The 17,024-nt window shown below is 41.2% G+C and overlaps 1 protein-coding gene across 3 annotated transcripts in view; it reads left to right on the plus strand.

Annotated features, from left to right (window-relative positions):
* Positions 1 to 1,854: 1,854 nt before the first annotated feature.
* LOC136885574 (facilitated trehalose transporter Tret1) overlaps positions 1,855 to 17,024 on the plus strand; it is a 142,419-nt gene continuing 127,249 nt past the window's right edge. For all 3 annotated transcript variants that reach the window (XM_067158222.2, XM_067158226.2, XM_067158224.2), the window contains exon 1: positions 1,855 to 2,187. In XM_067158222.2, coding sequence (XP_067014323.2) covers positions 2,082 to 2,187 — 106 coding nt within the window. In that variant the 5' untranslated portion in view covers positions 1,855 to 2,081. The remainder of the gene's footprint in view (positions 2,188 to 17,024) is intronic.

A 17,024-nucleotide genomic window follows, 5' to 3' on the forward strand; every position in this document is an offset into this window, starting at 1 on the left:
CCCCCTGTGGGTGGGGGCGGTAGAATAACGCCCACGGTATCCCCTGCCTGTCGTAAGAAGCGACTAAAAGGGGCCCTCGGGGCTCTGAACTTTGGAGCAAGGGTTGGCGACCACGGGGTCCTTAGCTGAGTCCTGGCATTGCTTCCACTTACTTGTGCCAGGCTCCTCACTTTCATCTATCCTATCCGACCGCTCTTGGTCAACTCTTGTTCACTTCCGACCCCGACGCTATTAGGTTTGCGAGGGCTAGGGAGTCTTTCATTTTCACGCCCTTCGTGGCCCTTGTCTTCCTTTGACCGAAATCTTCATTTTTCGAAGTGTCGGATCCCTTCGATTTTTTCCCTCTGATTAGTGTTATATAGAGGATGGTTGCCTAGTTGTACTTCCTCTTAAAACAATAATCACCACCACCACCTGAAAGTTGCGTAATCATAGCACATTCCCCTTCCCGCGCTCAGCTGGTTTCACAGCAGGTAATAAATCTATGACGTCATCTCGCAGACAGCATACCTGCCGCTAGAGCTTTGCATGGGCGGGTTAAATGTTGCGCTGAATCGCATCAATGTCGTCATCGATATGTTTCATGGAAGCGAGAAATCATTGGAATACAGAAAGACGATATGGTATAGAACGAATGTAAGTGGTTGGTCAGATGTCCATATTATTCTGACTTTTTAACGTAGACTTGCGTTCCTCGACAACCGGTACAGAGAAATAAAAAAAAAATAAGAAGCTTTCAGTATTAGGACAGAACGATTGTAAAAAAAATAGGCAAGCTACTCAATGTTGAAAACATGCTAGGGACTTTTTTTTAACAAGTTGCTTTACGTCGCACCGACACAGATAGATCTTACAGTGACGATGGGGCAGGAAGGGGCTGGAAGTGGGAAGGAAGCAGCCGTGGCCTTAATTAAGGTACAGCCCCAGCATTTGCCTGGTGTGAAAATGGGAAACCACGGAAAACCACCTTCACGGCTACTGACAGTGGGGTTCGAACCACTATCTCCCGAATACTGGATACTGGCCGCACTTAAGCGACTCCAGCTATCGAGCTCCGTCCTAGGGATATGAGCTACGAATTTTAGGTAAATAAAATATAATAAAGTACGACAATTTATACTTTATTCATTAATAAAAATTACAATCCTTTTCTTTCTTTTTTCTTTCTTTCTTTCTTAATCTGCTTACCCTCCAGGGTTGGTTTTTCCCTCGGAAGGTCAACTGAGTAGAGGTGGGTTCGATTCCCACCTCAGTGATCCTCGAACTGGTTTTCCGTGGTTTCCCCACTTCTCCTCCAGGCAAATGCTGGGATGGTACGTAACTTAAGTCCACGGCCGCTTCCTTCCCTCTTCCTTGTCTATCCCTTCCAATCTACCCATTCCCCCGCAAAGGCCCTGTTCAGCATAGCAGGTGAGGCCACCTGGGCGAGGTACTGGTCATCCTCCCCAGTTGTATCTCCATACCCAGAGTCTGAGGCTCCGTGACACTGCCCTTGAGGCGGTGGAGGTGGGATCCCTCGCTGAGTCCAAGGGAAAAACCGACCCTGGAGGGTAAACAGATAAAGAAGTAGAAGTAGAAGAAGTAGAAGAAGAAGAAGAACAACGTGTGTGTGTGTGTGTGTGTGTGTGTGTGTGTGTGTGTGTGTGTGTGTGTGTGTGTGTGTGTGTGTGTGTGTGTGTGTGTGTGTGTGTGTGTGTGTGACTTGTTTCGGCTGCGGCAGAGTTAAAGGAACGCCATCGACAGAACTTCCTGTGCAGGTTGGCGCACCTGGTTGCTCGCCTGGCTAGGCGAGGCAAACACGGCATCTTCAAGTTCACGTGACCGTTTGAACCGGTCCTTTGCTTCAGTTAATAGGAGAAAAACAACGGAAGTACAGGCATGTTCTAACACAATCCTTGAAAACTTCGTTATATAATCGTGTAACAACGTGGGAGAAGGGGAACGGCTTCATGTTGAAGATCTTTAGTTCAGCAGAGGAAAGACAAATCCAGAGTGGAATGCATGTGTAGTAGACAGCGTGTGAGTGAGTGTAGTGAATTTCCGTGCCGGCATTAACACCTTGCTGGCTCTTCTCTCCTAAAATGACTACAAGCCGAGAAGATACGAAATCACTGGTGATCTGTGATGACGCAGGATACACCAAAATCGGTCACTCCAAAACACGTCAACATGTGGCAGCAATCCTGGGTAATATTATTAATATAATTTCTTATTTTTCTGGCTGAGTGATTCAGATCGTAGAAGTCCAGTGGTATTTGAAGGTGTCGATAGATTCAGTGGCATTTCGCGTGTGCGGGGGATGATAAATAATAATAATGTTATTTGTTTTACGTCCCACTAACTACTTTTTAAGGTCTTCGGAGACGCCGAGGTGCCGGAATTTAGTCCCGCAGGAGTTCTTTAACGTGCCAGTAAATCTACCGACACGGGGCTGTCGTATTTGAGCACCTTCAAATACCACCGGACTGAGCCAGGATCGAACCTGCCAAGTTGGGGTTAGAAGGCAAGCGCCTTAACCGTCTGAGCCACTCAGCCCGGCGTGGGGGGAGGGGAGGGGGAGGGGGAGGGGGGCATGATTAACATGAACACAGGCATGTGAAATGAGAAGAACTACCTCTTCAGTCCTTGGTACCTCAGAAAGAATAACTGTTTTGTTTTTTAGGTGCCCAGGCTCATTTTAAACACAAATTCATAAATAAATGTAATTCTGAGTGAGCTGTGACCTTGAAATCAACGGTCCACATATGTGCACCTCAGGATTGATTTGTGATTTGCCATTAGTGAAAATTGAAAAAATCTTTCATTTTCTAAGCATATACAATTCAATATGTTAAAAAGAATACAATAAAGGAATTTTTATGATATTATTCTGCAAATTCCAAATAATCTTCGCAAAACACACAAATGAAAATTCTGATATCCTCCAACTTGACACAGTAACATGTTGTTCAATAACAGACTTACGTTTGCCCAAGGGGCTCTGAACTTTGGAGCGTGGGTTGGCGAACACGGGACCCTCAGCTGAGTCCCGGCATTGCTTCCACTAACTTGTGCCAGGCTCCTTGTTTTCATCTATCCTATCCGACCTTCCTTGGTCAACTCTTGTTCTTTTCCGACCCCGACGCTCTTAGGTTTGCAAGGGCTAGGGAGTCTTTCATTTTTATGCCCTTCGTGGCCCTTGTCTTCCTTTGGCCGATACCTTCATTTTTCGAAGTGTTGGCCCCCTTCCAATTTTCCTTCTGATTAGTGTTATATAGAGGATAGTTGCCTAGTTGTACTTCCTCTTAAAACAATAATCACCACCACTAACAGATTTACGTTAATGACTACTGCAGGAGAACTGTTATTTTGCAAATATAACCATATACAATAGAAAATATATAACTAACACCAGACAAGAGGTAAGGCAGACCCTCCGATGAGGGTGGGCGGTCTCTGCCATTTGTAGGTAACTGCGTGTTATTGTGGTGGAGGATAGTGTCATGTATGGTGTGTGAGTTGCAGGGATGCTGGGGACAGCACAAACACCCAGCCCCCGAGCCATTGGAATTAACCAATTAAGGTTAAAATCCGCGACCCGGCCGGAAATCGAACCAAGGACCCTCTGAACCGAAAGCCAGTACGCTGACCTTTCAGCCAACGAGTCGGACAAATAATAACAATATTCACAATCTAACAGAAAAAACAGAACAATAATAGAGCTTATAGATATGATACTGTATAGGCTTTTGGGCTTATGCCGTGTCAAGAAAATAAGGTGAAACTCATTAAAAGCATTAATGGCAACAATAATAGAGCTTGTTTGTAAAATATGTTTTTGAATGAGTGTTATGTGTGGAGTTTTACATAATATTGACAAATAAACAGAAAACTAGAAATTGATAAATAAATATTTTGAAGGAACTTTTTAAGTACAAAGCTATAAAAATAATCACAAGTTAAAAAGTTAGAACTTGCTTCATAAATACATTTTTATAATAAACGGCCTATTACTGTGGTTTCCGTCCGACTCGTTGGCTGAATGGTCAGCGTACTGGCCTTCGGTTCAGAGGGTCCCGGGTTCGATTCCCGGCCGGGTCGGGGATTTTAACCTTCATTGGTTAATTCCAGTGGCCCGGGGGCTGGGTGTTTGTGCTGTCCCCAACATCCCTGCAACTCACACACCACACATAACACTATCCACCACCACAATAACACGCAGTTACCTACACATGGCAGATGCCGCCCACCCTCATCGGAGGGTCTGCCTTACAAGGGCTGCACTCGGCTAGAAATAGCCACACGAAATTATTACTGTGGTTTCCCACTTCTCCAGTCCAATGCCGGGATAGTACCTAACTTAAGGCCACGGCCACTTCCTTCCCTCTTCCCTGTCTATCCCTTCCAATCTCCCCATGCCCCGCGAGGCCCCTGTTCAGCATAGCAGGTGAGGGCGCCTGGGCGAGGTACTGGTCATTCTCCCCAGTTGTATCCCCCGACCCAGAGTCTGAAGCTCCAGGACACTGCCCTTGAGGCGGTAGAGGTGAGTTCCCTCGCTGAGTCCGAGGGAAAAAGCGACGCTGAAGGGTAAAGAAGAAGGAGAAATGTTCTTTTTTAATGTTGACTAGTTCCAAATCTTCTTCGGCTTCTTTAAAATATGCTGGTTTAGGTTTTTCAGTTGGCAGAATGTTCTAAAAAATTGTGTTCTTAATCTGTCTTTGTCCATTCTGTACAGGTTACTAAAGAATCTTCTCTTTTCTCAAAGCATTACCTATTTTTTGCTGATATTCTGTATACATCTTGTTCTGATCTCCATTTGTAGCCTATATGCCAATTCAGCCGAACAGGTTCCATAATTTTCCTTAGGATTCTCTTTTCTCTTCTGCTTATTCTTCTATCTGAGACGATATTCAAACACTCTGTTGCATTCTGCTTTCTGCATTGTAATATTAGTGACCCATTCCTTTAATTTTATTCTTCTGGGATTATTATTATTATTATTATTATTATTATTATTATTATTATTATTAATATTATTATTATTATTATTATGTTTTCTTTCTTCCTTAATCTGTTTATCCTCCAGGGTGTTTTTCCCTCTGACTTAGCGAGGGATCCCACGTTTACCGCCTCAAGGGCAGTATCCTAGAGCGTGAGACATTGGCTGTGGGATACAACTGTGGGGGAGGATCAGTACCTCGCCCAGGCAGTCTTACCTGCTATGCTGCTATGCTGAACAAGGGCCTTGTGGGGGTGGGAGGATTTGAAGGGATAGGCAAGAAAGTTGAAGCAAGCGGCCGTGGCCTTAAGTTGGCTACCATCCTGGTATTTGTCTGGAGGAGAAATGGAAAACCACGGAAAACCACTTCAAGGGTGCCTGAGATGGGAATTGGACCCCTCCCTCTCTTTTACTCAGTTGACCTCCCGAGGCTACTCCGTTCCAGCCCTCGTACCACTTTCCAAATTTCGTGACACAGCGGGGAATCGAACCAGGGCCTTCGGGGATGGCAGCTAATCACACTAACCATTACACCACAGAGGCGGACAATAATAATAATAAAGCAATAATAATTATTAATAATAATAAAATAATAATCTTTTGGTCGTTCATGCTCCTGTTCGCAGTTCAGAACCAGCGCACTAAAAACGCCCTGTGTCAAACATGTCTTACACGGCACACACACGTTGCTCAACTGAACAACGTTGGGAGCAGGTGGTCAAAACCTGCTGCTATGCAGGTGCAGCGTTGCGTGTCGCCAGTGTTGCCGGATCAACCGTTCTGACTTCATTCACCGAACTTTATTGTCATAGGTTGTACATTATTATTTTTGTTACTATTATTATTAGCCAGTCCTGTGATGAGGTAGCGTGCTTATAGTTTATTCTTAGGCCCTGACTTCATTTATCCGCCAGCTCAAGGATTTTCATTCTGGAATGAAGAGTAGAACGGCTTTGACTTGATACAAATTTGCTCAAGCACTTAGTTACAGGAAGTAAGCGCACAGGTGGTGGTGGTGATTATTGTTTAATTCCGGAGTGAGGAGTAGGACGGCGTTCACCTGGTACGAGATTTTCTCAAGCTCTTAGTTATATGGCTCAAACGGCCGGCCTCTCACCGCTGGGTTCCGTGGTTCAAATCCCGGTCACTCCATGTGAGATTTCTGCTGCACAAAGCGGAGGCGGGGCAGGTTTTTCTCCGGGTACTCCGGTTCTCACTGTCATTTTTCTTTTCAGCAAATACCGAGCTCGATAGCTGCAGTCGCTTAAGTGCGGCCAATATCCAGTAATCGGGAGATAGTGGGTTCGAGCCCCACTGTCGGCAGCCCTGAAGATGGTTTTCCGTGGTTTCCCATTTTCACACCAGGAAAATGCTGGGGCTGTACCTTAATTAAGGCCACGGCCGCTTCCTTCCAATTCATATGCCTTTCCTATCACATCGTCGCCATAAGACCTATCTGTGTCGGTGCGACGTAAAGCAACTAGAATTCCAGCAACACTCTCCATTATCATTTCATTCCATCTGTTAGTTATTTATCAATGCCCCAAAGGAGTGCGACAGGTTTCGGCAGCCGGTACAGTTCCTATCGTCGCCACTAGATGGGGACTTCATTCATTACATTCCTGACCCCGTGTGGGTGGGGGAAGAAGAATAACACCCACGGTATCCCCTGCCTGTCGTAAGAGGCGACGAAAAGGGGCCCCAGGGGCTCTGAACTTTGGAGCGTGGGTCGGCGACCACGGGGACCTTAGCTGAGTCCTGGCATTGCTTCCACTTACTTGTGCTAGGCTCCTCACTTTCATCTATCCTATCCGACCTCCCTTGGTCAACTCTTGTTCTTTTCCGACCCCGACGCTATTAGGTTTGCGAGGGCTAGGGAGTCTTTCATTTTCACGCCCTTCGTGGCACTTGCCTTTCTTTGGCCGATACCTTCATTTTTCGAAGTGTCGGATCCCTTTCATTTTTCCCTCTGATTAGTGTTATATAGAGGATAGTTGCCTAGTTGTACTTCCTCTTAAAACAATAATCACCACCACCACCGAATGATTGGTAACGGGCTGTGGATTTTCAGATGCGAAAGCTACTTGAATTTTTGACATTTCTATCGCAGTGTGACCAGTGCCTAAGTCCGCTTAGTAGCCGTAGTCGTTAAGGGATTAAGTCTCGAGTCCTGTTGGTCGAAAAAAAATTGTCGCCATCATAATATTGGCCGGCAGGGTAGGAGAGGTGCTGGCATCATCATCATCATCATCATCATCATCATCATCATCGGTTTGCCCTTCCAGCGAGCCGGGTAGGGTGTTTCAAGACGAGCGTCTTCCGAAGTTGCCTATTCAAAAAAGATTTTGTTGTCCAAGACAGATTCCCATTTCCATCCTCTTCTCTCCACGTTTTCCCTCAGTTGGTCCATCCATCTTCGTTTTGGTCTTCTACCTGTTATTCTCTATTCCAAATAAGCACATGGTAACCTTGTGCTATTCATTCGTTTAACATGCCCAAACCATTTAAGTCTAGATGACCAAAGTTTTTCCTCCATCGACTCATTTAGACCTAGGTTCGATCGGATCTCATCATTTTTCACGTGATCAAGTCGTGTCTTTTGGAGGGCAGCTCTAAGAAATTTCATTTCACAGACTTGAGTCCGACTAAAGTTCTTTGATGTTAGTGTGCAGGTTTCCAGAGAATATGTAAGGATGGGAATGAAATATGAAGTGTACAGGATCATTTTGTTTTTTGTGGGACCTTCTCATCCCATAGTAGGTGTCTAACGATACTGTAAAAGTTAGAGCCTCTTATTTCTATCTCAGCTCTGTTATTACTAGCCATTACGCTTCCTAAATAACTGAATTGGTGTACTACTTCAACTTGGTTACCCTGTATTTTTATGTTGCATTCTGTATTATGTCTGCTGATTTTCAATGCTAGTGTTTTTGATGGGTTCAGTTTCATTCCATAATCATCAAACTTCTTACATCTTCTTCTTTCATCCCATATTGCCACATCATCTGCATACACCAGAGCCTGAAGATCTTTATTACTTTTTCCTTTTAGTTCCTTTCAAATGTTATCCATAACTGCTATTAATAGAAGAGGTGATAAGGCACTTCCCTATTGTACTCCTTTGGTTGTATTGAACCATTCAGAGCGACCATCTCCAATACTGACACAGCTTTTACAATTACTATATAGCATTTGGATCTTCCTAATAAGGTACTCCGGTACACCAAGTTTTTAAGACTTTTCCAAATAGTTGATCTTGGAACATTACCATACGCCTTTTCAAGGTCCATAAACACAATAATTAGGTCTTTTTCTCCTTCCTAGTGTTTCTCTGCCAACATCCTCAAAGCAAATATCAGATCTGTTGTGCTTGTTCCAGCCCTAAAGCCTTGTTGTTCCTCTTTCTAAGATAGGCTCTAGTATATCCCTTACTCTGTGCTGGGATACAATTTATAATCACTAGACTGCGTGCCAAAAGCCTGGATTCAATTCCAGATCTCTCCGGAGCGCTCATATCGTGTGTATATGACGGTGTTGATGGTTGATTCGTCCGTCGGATGGAGACGTTAAGCATTGAGCAAACCACAGGAGTAGGCTACCTACCTGCACCGGATTTCACCCTCTCCAGTCACACTCTCTGACCCGTAAGCAATCCATTTAAATCAAACACAAAGACCTGCTCCAGGTCTCTCTGGAAACCACAATCAATCAATCAATCAATCAATCAATCAATCAATCAATCAATCAATCAATCAATCAATCAATCAATCAATCAATCAATCAATCAATCAATCAATCAATCAATCAATCAATCAATCAATCAATCACGTGAACGAATCGTATCCACGAAATTTCACTGTAATTTTTGTGCCAAACGGAAGATAATTGCTTTTACTCATATGAAGTGTAAAATCTGCGGTAAATTAAGAATTGTCGTCGTTTCTAGAGAAATATCTAGACGTATTTACGGGCTGTAGACAGGACTCCCTTATGTTGCATCCCGCTGCTCTTGTCGTCTTTTGTTTTTTTCTTGAGGTCCAGGGCTCGCACCGACGAATGGGAGTGCTATGTCTGTGAAATCTCATTATTTTTGTCCATATGAGTAGCGCGTGCAGTTCAAACAGCAAAATAGCATGATCCCTGGACCAATAAGTATATTACAGTTTTGTTGAAAGGAAAATAGCATGATCCCTGGGCCAATAAATAGATTACATTTTTGTTGAAAGGAAAATAGCATGATCCCTGGGCCAATAAATAGATTACAATTTTGTTGAAAGGAAAATAGCATGATCCCTGGACCAATAAATAGATTACATTTTTGTTGAAAGGAAAATAGCATGATCCCTGGGCCAATAAATAGATTACATTTTTGTTGAAAGGAAAATAGCATGATCCCTGGGCCAATAAATAGATTACATTTTTGTTGAAAGGAAAATAGCATGATCCCTGGGCCAATAAATAGATTACATTTTTGTTGAAAGGAAAATAGCATGATCCCTGGGCCAATAAATAGATTACATTTTTGTTGAAAGGAAAATAGCATGATCCCTGGGCCAATAAATAGATTACATTTTTGTTGAAAGGAAAATAGCATGATCCCTGGGCCAATAAATAGATTACATTTTTGTTGAAAGGAAAATAGCATGATCCCTGGGCCAATAAATAGATTACATTTTTGTTGAAAGGAAAATAGCATGATCCCTGGGCCATAAATAGATTACATTTTTGTTGAAAGGAAAATAGCATGATCCCTGGACCAATAAATATATTACATTTTTGTTGAAAGGAAAATAGCATGATCCCTGGACCAATAAATATATTACATTTTTGTTGAAAGGAAAATAGCATGATCCCTAGACCAATAAATATATTACATTTTTGTTGAAAGGAAAATAGCATGATCCCTGGGCCAATAAATAGATTACATTTTTGTTGAGAGGAAAATAGCATGATCCCTGGGCCAATAAATAGATTACATTTTTGTTGAAAGGAAAATAGCATGATCCCTGGGCCAATAAATAGATTACATTTTTGTTGAAAGGAAAATAGCATGATCCCTGGGCCATAAATAGATTACATTTTTGTTGAAAGGAAAATAGCATGATCCCTGGACCAATAAATAGATTACATTTTTGTTGAAAGGAAAATAGCATGATCCCTGGGCCAATAAATAGATTACATTTTTGTTGAGAGGAAAATAGCATGATCCCTGGGCCAATAAATAGATTACAATAGATTACATTTTTGTTGAGAGGAAAATAGCATGATCCCTGGGCCAATAAATAGATTACATTTTTGTTGAAAGGAAAATAGCATGATCCCTGGACCAATAAATATATTACATTTTTGTTGAAAGGAAAATAGCATGATCCCTGGAACAATAAATATATTACTTAATGAATGAGTTAGGGCACAAAACGAATGAGCAACATGAAGAAAACGACACCTGATTAATTCAAACAACTTCAGGGAGCAAAGACATCACACGAGAAAATGTTAGACAAACAAAACACATACGAAAGCGCTGCGACGTAGCAGAAAAATAGTTGTAAAGTAGTAAAGTATGTATCCATATTATTCTCTACAAGTAAACTATTTCGTACTGTTTCTTAATTTACCGCAGATTTTACACTTTATTTGAGTAAAATCAATTATTATCTTCCATTTGGGACAAAAATTACAATGAAAATTCGTGGATACGATTCGTTCAAGTATCCCAATCAATCAAATACGTTTTTCTGAACTATATATTCGCCATTTGGAATCCTTCTGGTTCTGTTTCAAGGGTAGTACCGAACTGGTGCTCCGGTTAGCTCGCAGGTAAAGGGAGGAATTCCCGAATGGGTTACTAATCTTACTTCCCACCCCCTCAACAACTGCCTCATTTCTGTAGACCCGGTATCAGTTCTCAATCAGTCTCAGTGCAGTGTGATGTTAGTACAATTTTACAATGTTTTCCATGTTAAAGGGGCTTTTTAAGTTATTTGTTTTTAGAGGGTATAAATGTAAAGTCAACACACATATATGGTACTATATTGTCCTTGTCATTTTATTGGGACAGTTGGTATAATACATGAGCGGATGATAAGGCTTCTTCGATCCTTCGTTTTGATATTTTAGAGTCGGACCTTTTCGACACCACAAATTGGTTGATTTTTAGGGCCCGGATGTTTATGCAGTAATAGGTTAGAATGCAAACTTACTGAAGCGAGTAATAAGTAGATTCTACCCGCACGACGGTAATGTTATGAGGTTTGCATAAACTCATAGGATTTATGTTACTCCCACTACATTACGTTAGAGCGGGCTAGTCGATATTTCCTACTAACAAAGTTATTTAATAATAAAATTACTTAGTAGGAAATGTCGACTAGCCCGCTGTAACGTAATGTAGTGGGAGTAACATGAATTCTAGGGGTTGTAATGAGCCGAACCCCTAATGTTTATGCAAACCTCATAGCATTACCGTCGTGCGGATAGATTCTACTTGTTACTCGCTTCAGTAAATTTGCATTCTAACCTATTACTGCATAAACATCCGGGCCCTATGATCTCCAAATTCCTATATAACCATAGATCAATTCGCTAACACCCGTATTTCTATACTAGCCAAATTACTTACTCCTTTCATTTTTGCTCTATTTATCTGCTCTGGCCATCTGCCATTTGTTTATCACCGTTTCCAAGCATTACATTTAAATAATTCTCATTTCTGTCAACCACCGTTGTTCACTCCTTTGAGAGTTCTTTTGGAAGAAATAATATGTATCAAAAATTCAATTTAAAAAAATCATATTCTGGTACTATCACATATTCCTGAAAATTAGCATCGATGCATATCTAATCCTCCCTAATTCAACTCTTGTTATAATGGGAGTGCTATGTCTGGAAATTCTCATTATCTTTGTCCATATGACAAATTCTTGTTAGAAAGAGAACCATTAAGTTCTTTGGACATGTTATAAAGAGAGAAGATAACCTTAGAAAAAGTAGTTCTGCTATTAGCCCACGTGGAAGAGCTCCCAGAAGATGGATAGCCAAGATCATGAATGCAACTCACGCACATCCTCGAGTGGGAATCCGGAAAACAGAGGACCGTAGCCAATGGGTGAGTGCTAGTGGGCTCCGTTGAATAGTAAACCAAACATGAGATGACGATACACAGTCTTGAGTTATATGACTGAAAAGCAGCAGCAGAAGAAGAAGAAACTTTACTGATTAAGTATATATGCAGAAAACAGTTTCAGATACTTTTCACTGAAAAGTGGTAATAATAATAATAATAATAATAATAATAATAATAATAATAATAATAATAATAATAATAATAATAATAATGTTCGCCTCTATGGTGTAGTGGTTAGCGTGATTAGCTGCCATCCCCGGAAGCCCGGGTTCGATTCTCGGCTCTGCCACGAAATTTGAAAAATGGTACGAGGGCTGGAACGGGGTCCACTCAGCCTCGGGTGGTCAACTGAGTAGAGGTTGGTTCGATTCCCACCTCAGCCATCCTGGAAGTGGTTTTCCGTGGTTTCCCACTCCTCCTCCAGGCGAATGCCGGGATGGTACCTAACTTAAGGCCACGGCCGCTTCCTTCCCTCTTGCTTGCCTATTCCTTCCGATCTTCCCATCCCCCCACAAGGCCCCTGTTCAGCGCAGCAGGTGAGGCCGCCTGGGCGAGGTACTGGTCATTCTCCCCAGTTATATCCCCCGACCAAGCGTCTGATGCTCCAGGACACTGCCCTTGAGGTGGTAGAGGTGGGATACCTCGCTGAGTCCGAGGGAAAAGCCGACCCTGGAGGGTAAACAGATGATGATGCTGATAATAATAATAATAATAATAATAATAATAATAATAATAATAATAATAATAATAGTTGTTGCGGAGTTTCCGTGGCTCACGGGGGATTAGGAAGTGCCTGGGTTGAATGGATGGACAAGGAATTACTTACAGCAACTTTTAATCTAACAATTTTCGAAATTTTATTTCTTTCCTTTCCTTTTTTTCATGTTTAAAATTGAGGGATGGAAAATGTGAATGAATAACAAACAATAGAAGAAGTTATTAATGTGCTCATCAGCTCTGACAATGTCCGGGACTTAGATGTTCCGAATCAGGTACAAAATTCCAATAAGAAATAACACAATATTAAAATACGCAATGTAAAAGTCGTCAGAGCAGAATTTTTTCTACGATTCATTCCGGAGTTTCCAGTACATTGTGTGGTATCGTCACAAATATCTCGACAGCGATCACATACACAATCCGGTCCTGGGTCATGGAACCGTTTTGTTTCACACAGTTTATAATGAAAACCATGGACGGTGAACCTAGTGACTATATGCCTTAAGTCGCACCTTTTGCGCATCCAATCTTTATAAACCATTGCATCAGTTGCAGAAAAGTCTCTCCATATATTCTTCTTTTTTAATTGTAGTTCTTGCAATAGTTGTTCATATCCTGGAGTGAACTGTTTGAAGACGAAGTTCCTCAATGTAGAATAGTTCCCTTGTCAGCTCATAAGCCAGACGTGAAAGAGTGTACTTTGAAATACACAAAAACTTCTTCAAGAAAGTCGCTTTTACTTTTTCTAATAGCGCTAAGTGTTTCTTCTTCAGGTATGGCCAGACGATTTCCAGGCCGTATGCCATAACAGGTGTTTCCTTCAGCTGAAACAATTTCAGAGCCGTCTATTAAGGAGAGTCTATATGGGTGTAGGATGTCATTCATTGCCTTGATTACCGCACTTACTCAGTCTCTAATGTGGAGTGTAAAATCCTTGCCGGAGATTTACAATGTAACGCCAAGGTACTTCAAGCTGTTTACACTTCTTAGGGGTCCATCCCTTGCCCTGAAAATTGTTCAGCTTCCATCCTTCCTAAACGTCATCGATACTGTCTTTTCCTTGTTCAGACGAAGCTCGTTCTTTTCCTGTCGATTTGAGTTCGCGCCTCCCATTTCGCCTACCTCTTCACTCACTAATCTGAACCACATTGACCGTGTGCAGTCATTCTTCTGTGTCATTGTTAAAGCCAGAGTATTTGATTGTCGAAACTTGAGCAGCCATCGGATACTGGATAAGTTAAACCTTCGCCCGTTTTCTACTCGCAGGAAAGTAGCCGAACTTAGGTACCTATATAACGCTGTTAACGGTTTATTTCGTTCGCCTGAACCTGCATCCTTCTTTTCCCTCCATGTCCCAACTCACAAAACCAGGATAAATCCACCCCTTCATATTCCGTATTCCCGCCTCTCTCTGGTTCAAAGAACTTTATTTATCCGTATTTCAAACCTCCTTAAGTCTTTATCTTCTGACAGGAACTTGGACGTTTTTTCTTCGTATGCCTCCTTTAATCCATTCTACCTTAACTTAACCTCGCTCATTTCGTTCTTATTCCTTTTTTGTCTTCTCATTGCTGTCCCCTCTATTGTACATAATGTAATATTTATTTATTTTTTTCTGTTCAATCCCGTTACTTACGTGCTATATCTATATTTATCTCACTGTGCCTAGCCATAAGTTCTTCTCCTCTTTTTACTTTCAGTCTTTAATTTAGCTCCTTCTTTTCTTTCGTCTTTGTGTTTTATTGTTAATTCTTGTATCTCTGTGTTTATTTTGTTAGCTTTTCAATTTTCTTCCTCTACTTTTATCATTAGATAATTTTTTCCTCATTGTTATTACACTTATTTTTTATGTTGATATGTGCTACTCCTTTTTGTAAATATATTTTTCATCGCGGAAACTCTGTAATTCTGCTTCTTGCTGTCTTGGTTTCCCAAATAAATAAATAAATAAATAAATAAATAAATAAATAAATAAATAAAGAAAGAAAGAAAGAAAGAAAGAAAGAAAGAAAGAAAGAAAGAAAGAAAGAAAGTTGGTATCCGTTCTTCATGCAAACAGTAATCAAATAAGTATTTCAGATATGTCATTAATTCCCAACCCATTGATTTGAATATATCCCCAGAAATCTTATCAATCCCAGCTGCCTTTCTAGGTTTCAATTTTTGTATCTTTTTGTAAATGTCTTTATTATCATAGGTAAATTTCGCCAATATTAGTCGCCTTCTCTATCTGGACATTACGCTTCCTCTGTCTAGACACGCTGGAAACCAAATTAGAGTATCGTTGTACACTGGCTTGACGACGCAAATGTCCGAACCATTAGACAGACGGAGAACACAAGTGACCTTACGTCTTGCACGTGATGTTTAGAACCAGTTCAACAGCGTCGCATTCCCGCTGGGTCATGTGAGTCCACAGAATTCCAGGAGGCGGTTCGACCTTGCTGAAGGAGCAAGCATAGACTGTCACATGATGAAAATCCGTTGCGAAATAATCGCGGATTTATTTTTCTCCCTTATAGGAATTGAAGGAGAATTAACAGAATAAATCAGTCAAAGGAGAGGAGTTAGACAGGGGCGTTGCTTATCACGAAGGGCCGGATTCTGATGACATGCCATCTTTCAATTGGTTCATCATTCAGACTAACTTGTGTAGTAATCTTCAATGGACATAAGTACATAATATCTGGATTTGAACCGGGGCCCAGAAATGCGATAGCCGCTGCACCACCGCGTCAGTCATACCAACTTTTAACTTAAAATATAAGTTTATACCAAATGAGAGATTTGTCTGTAAATTTATCAGAATTTAAAAAGAATAGTATTTCTGTATCGGTCGTGTCCACAGTGACGAGCAAATGCACTTTCTCGTTTTCCATAATTTCTGTATGTATGTATGTATGTATGAAAGGGCATCACGAGAAAATGACTGAAAAGAACTTAATGAAAATCGGTATGTAAACTAGGGGAATGATGCGCTACAATCTAGGCTATAAACAATTGTATTTACGCTGAGTGAAATGGTAGTTTAGGGCAAGGCCTAAAATTTAATTTAAATATTTATATTATTAATGGTCCTGTCGATAAATACTACATAACTAAAGTTATATAGGAATACATTTCCGATCATTTATGTCTTATATCTGTTTTTTTCGTACCAGTTATGATTGTTGAAATATTTGTGAATTTCGATTTTTGTTGCTAAGTCCATATCACCGCCAAACCGCGAGAACATGAGTGAACAGAATTTAATGACAATCGATATGTAAAGTCTGGAAATATGGTGCTACACTTAAAATAAAAATGAAAAGCTACAACCTGATTTCCAGTCATTTGATCGGGTCAGGGATGGAATGAATGAAGCCCCCATCTTGCAGCGAGGATAGGATCTGTGCCTGTCGCACTCCTCTGGGGCAATGATTAATGACTGACAGATGAAATGAAATGATAGTGGAGAGTATTTCTGGAATGAAAGGTGACAGGGAAAACCGGAGTACCCGGAGAAAAACCTGTCCCGCCTCCGCTTTATCCAGCACAAATCTCACATGGAGTGACCGGGATTTGAACCACAGAATCCAGTGGTGAGAGGCCGAGGCGGAGGCGGAGGCTACAAGGTGCTACACTATAGGTTATAAATAATTTTTATTCACACAAGATGAAATGGTAGCTTAGGGGAAGGTGCGTAAAATTTATTTTTTTAAATACCGATGTTATTGCTCCCATCGAAAAGTATTACATACCGTAACAAAAGCCCTTTCCTGTCCCATCGTCGCCGTAAGACCAATCTGTCTGATCAACATTATATTGAACTTTGTTGTGATGTGATTTGTCTCTTCTGCTGCCACTCATCTCCGATACATGGTATTATTGCACATTCTATATCAAGGGTTTGCAATTTGTAAGGGCTCGAGGGCCATTTTGGAAACCTTAGTTATGTTCGCGGGCCGCACTTGAATAGGCAAATTTTCGTAAAATTCTGCAAATAGTACAGAAACATCATTAAAAAATAATATGCATAGTTCAATTAAAATTGCACAAAAGAGTGAAATTTGGAGCCGGGCTGAGTGGCTCAGGCGTTATAGACGTCATTTCCGTGTAACATCGTAGCCAAATAACCCTGTATATATATGTGTGTGGGTGTGTGGCTTTAATCCAGAAATACATTTGGAAAATGAATGAAAAAGAAATGAATTTGGAAAA

The sequence above is a fragment of the Anabrus simplex genome, chromosome 14 (assembly GCF_040414725.1).
Source record: "Anabrus simplex isolate iqAnaSimp1 chromosome 14, ASM4041472v1, whole genome shotgun sequence".
NCBI lineage: Eukaryota > Metazoa > Arthropoda > Insecta > Orthoptera > Tettigoniidae > Anabrus > Anabrus simplex.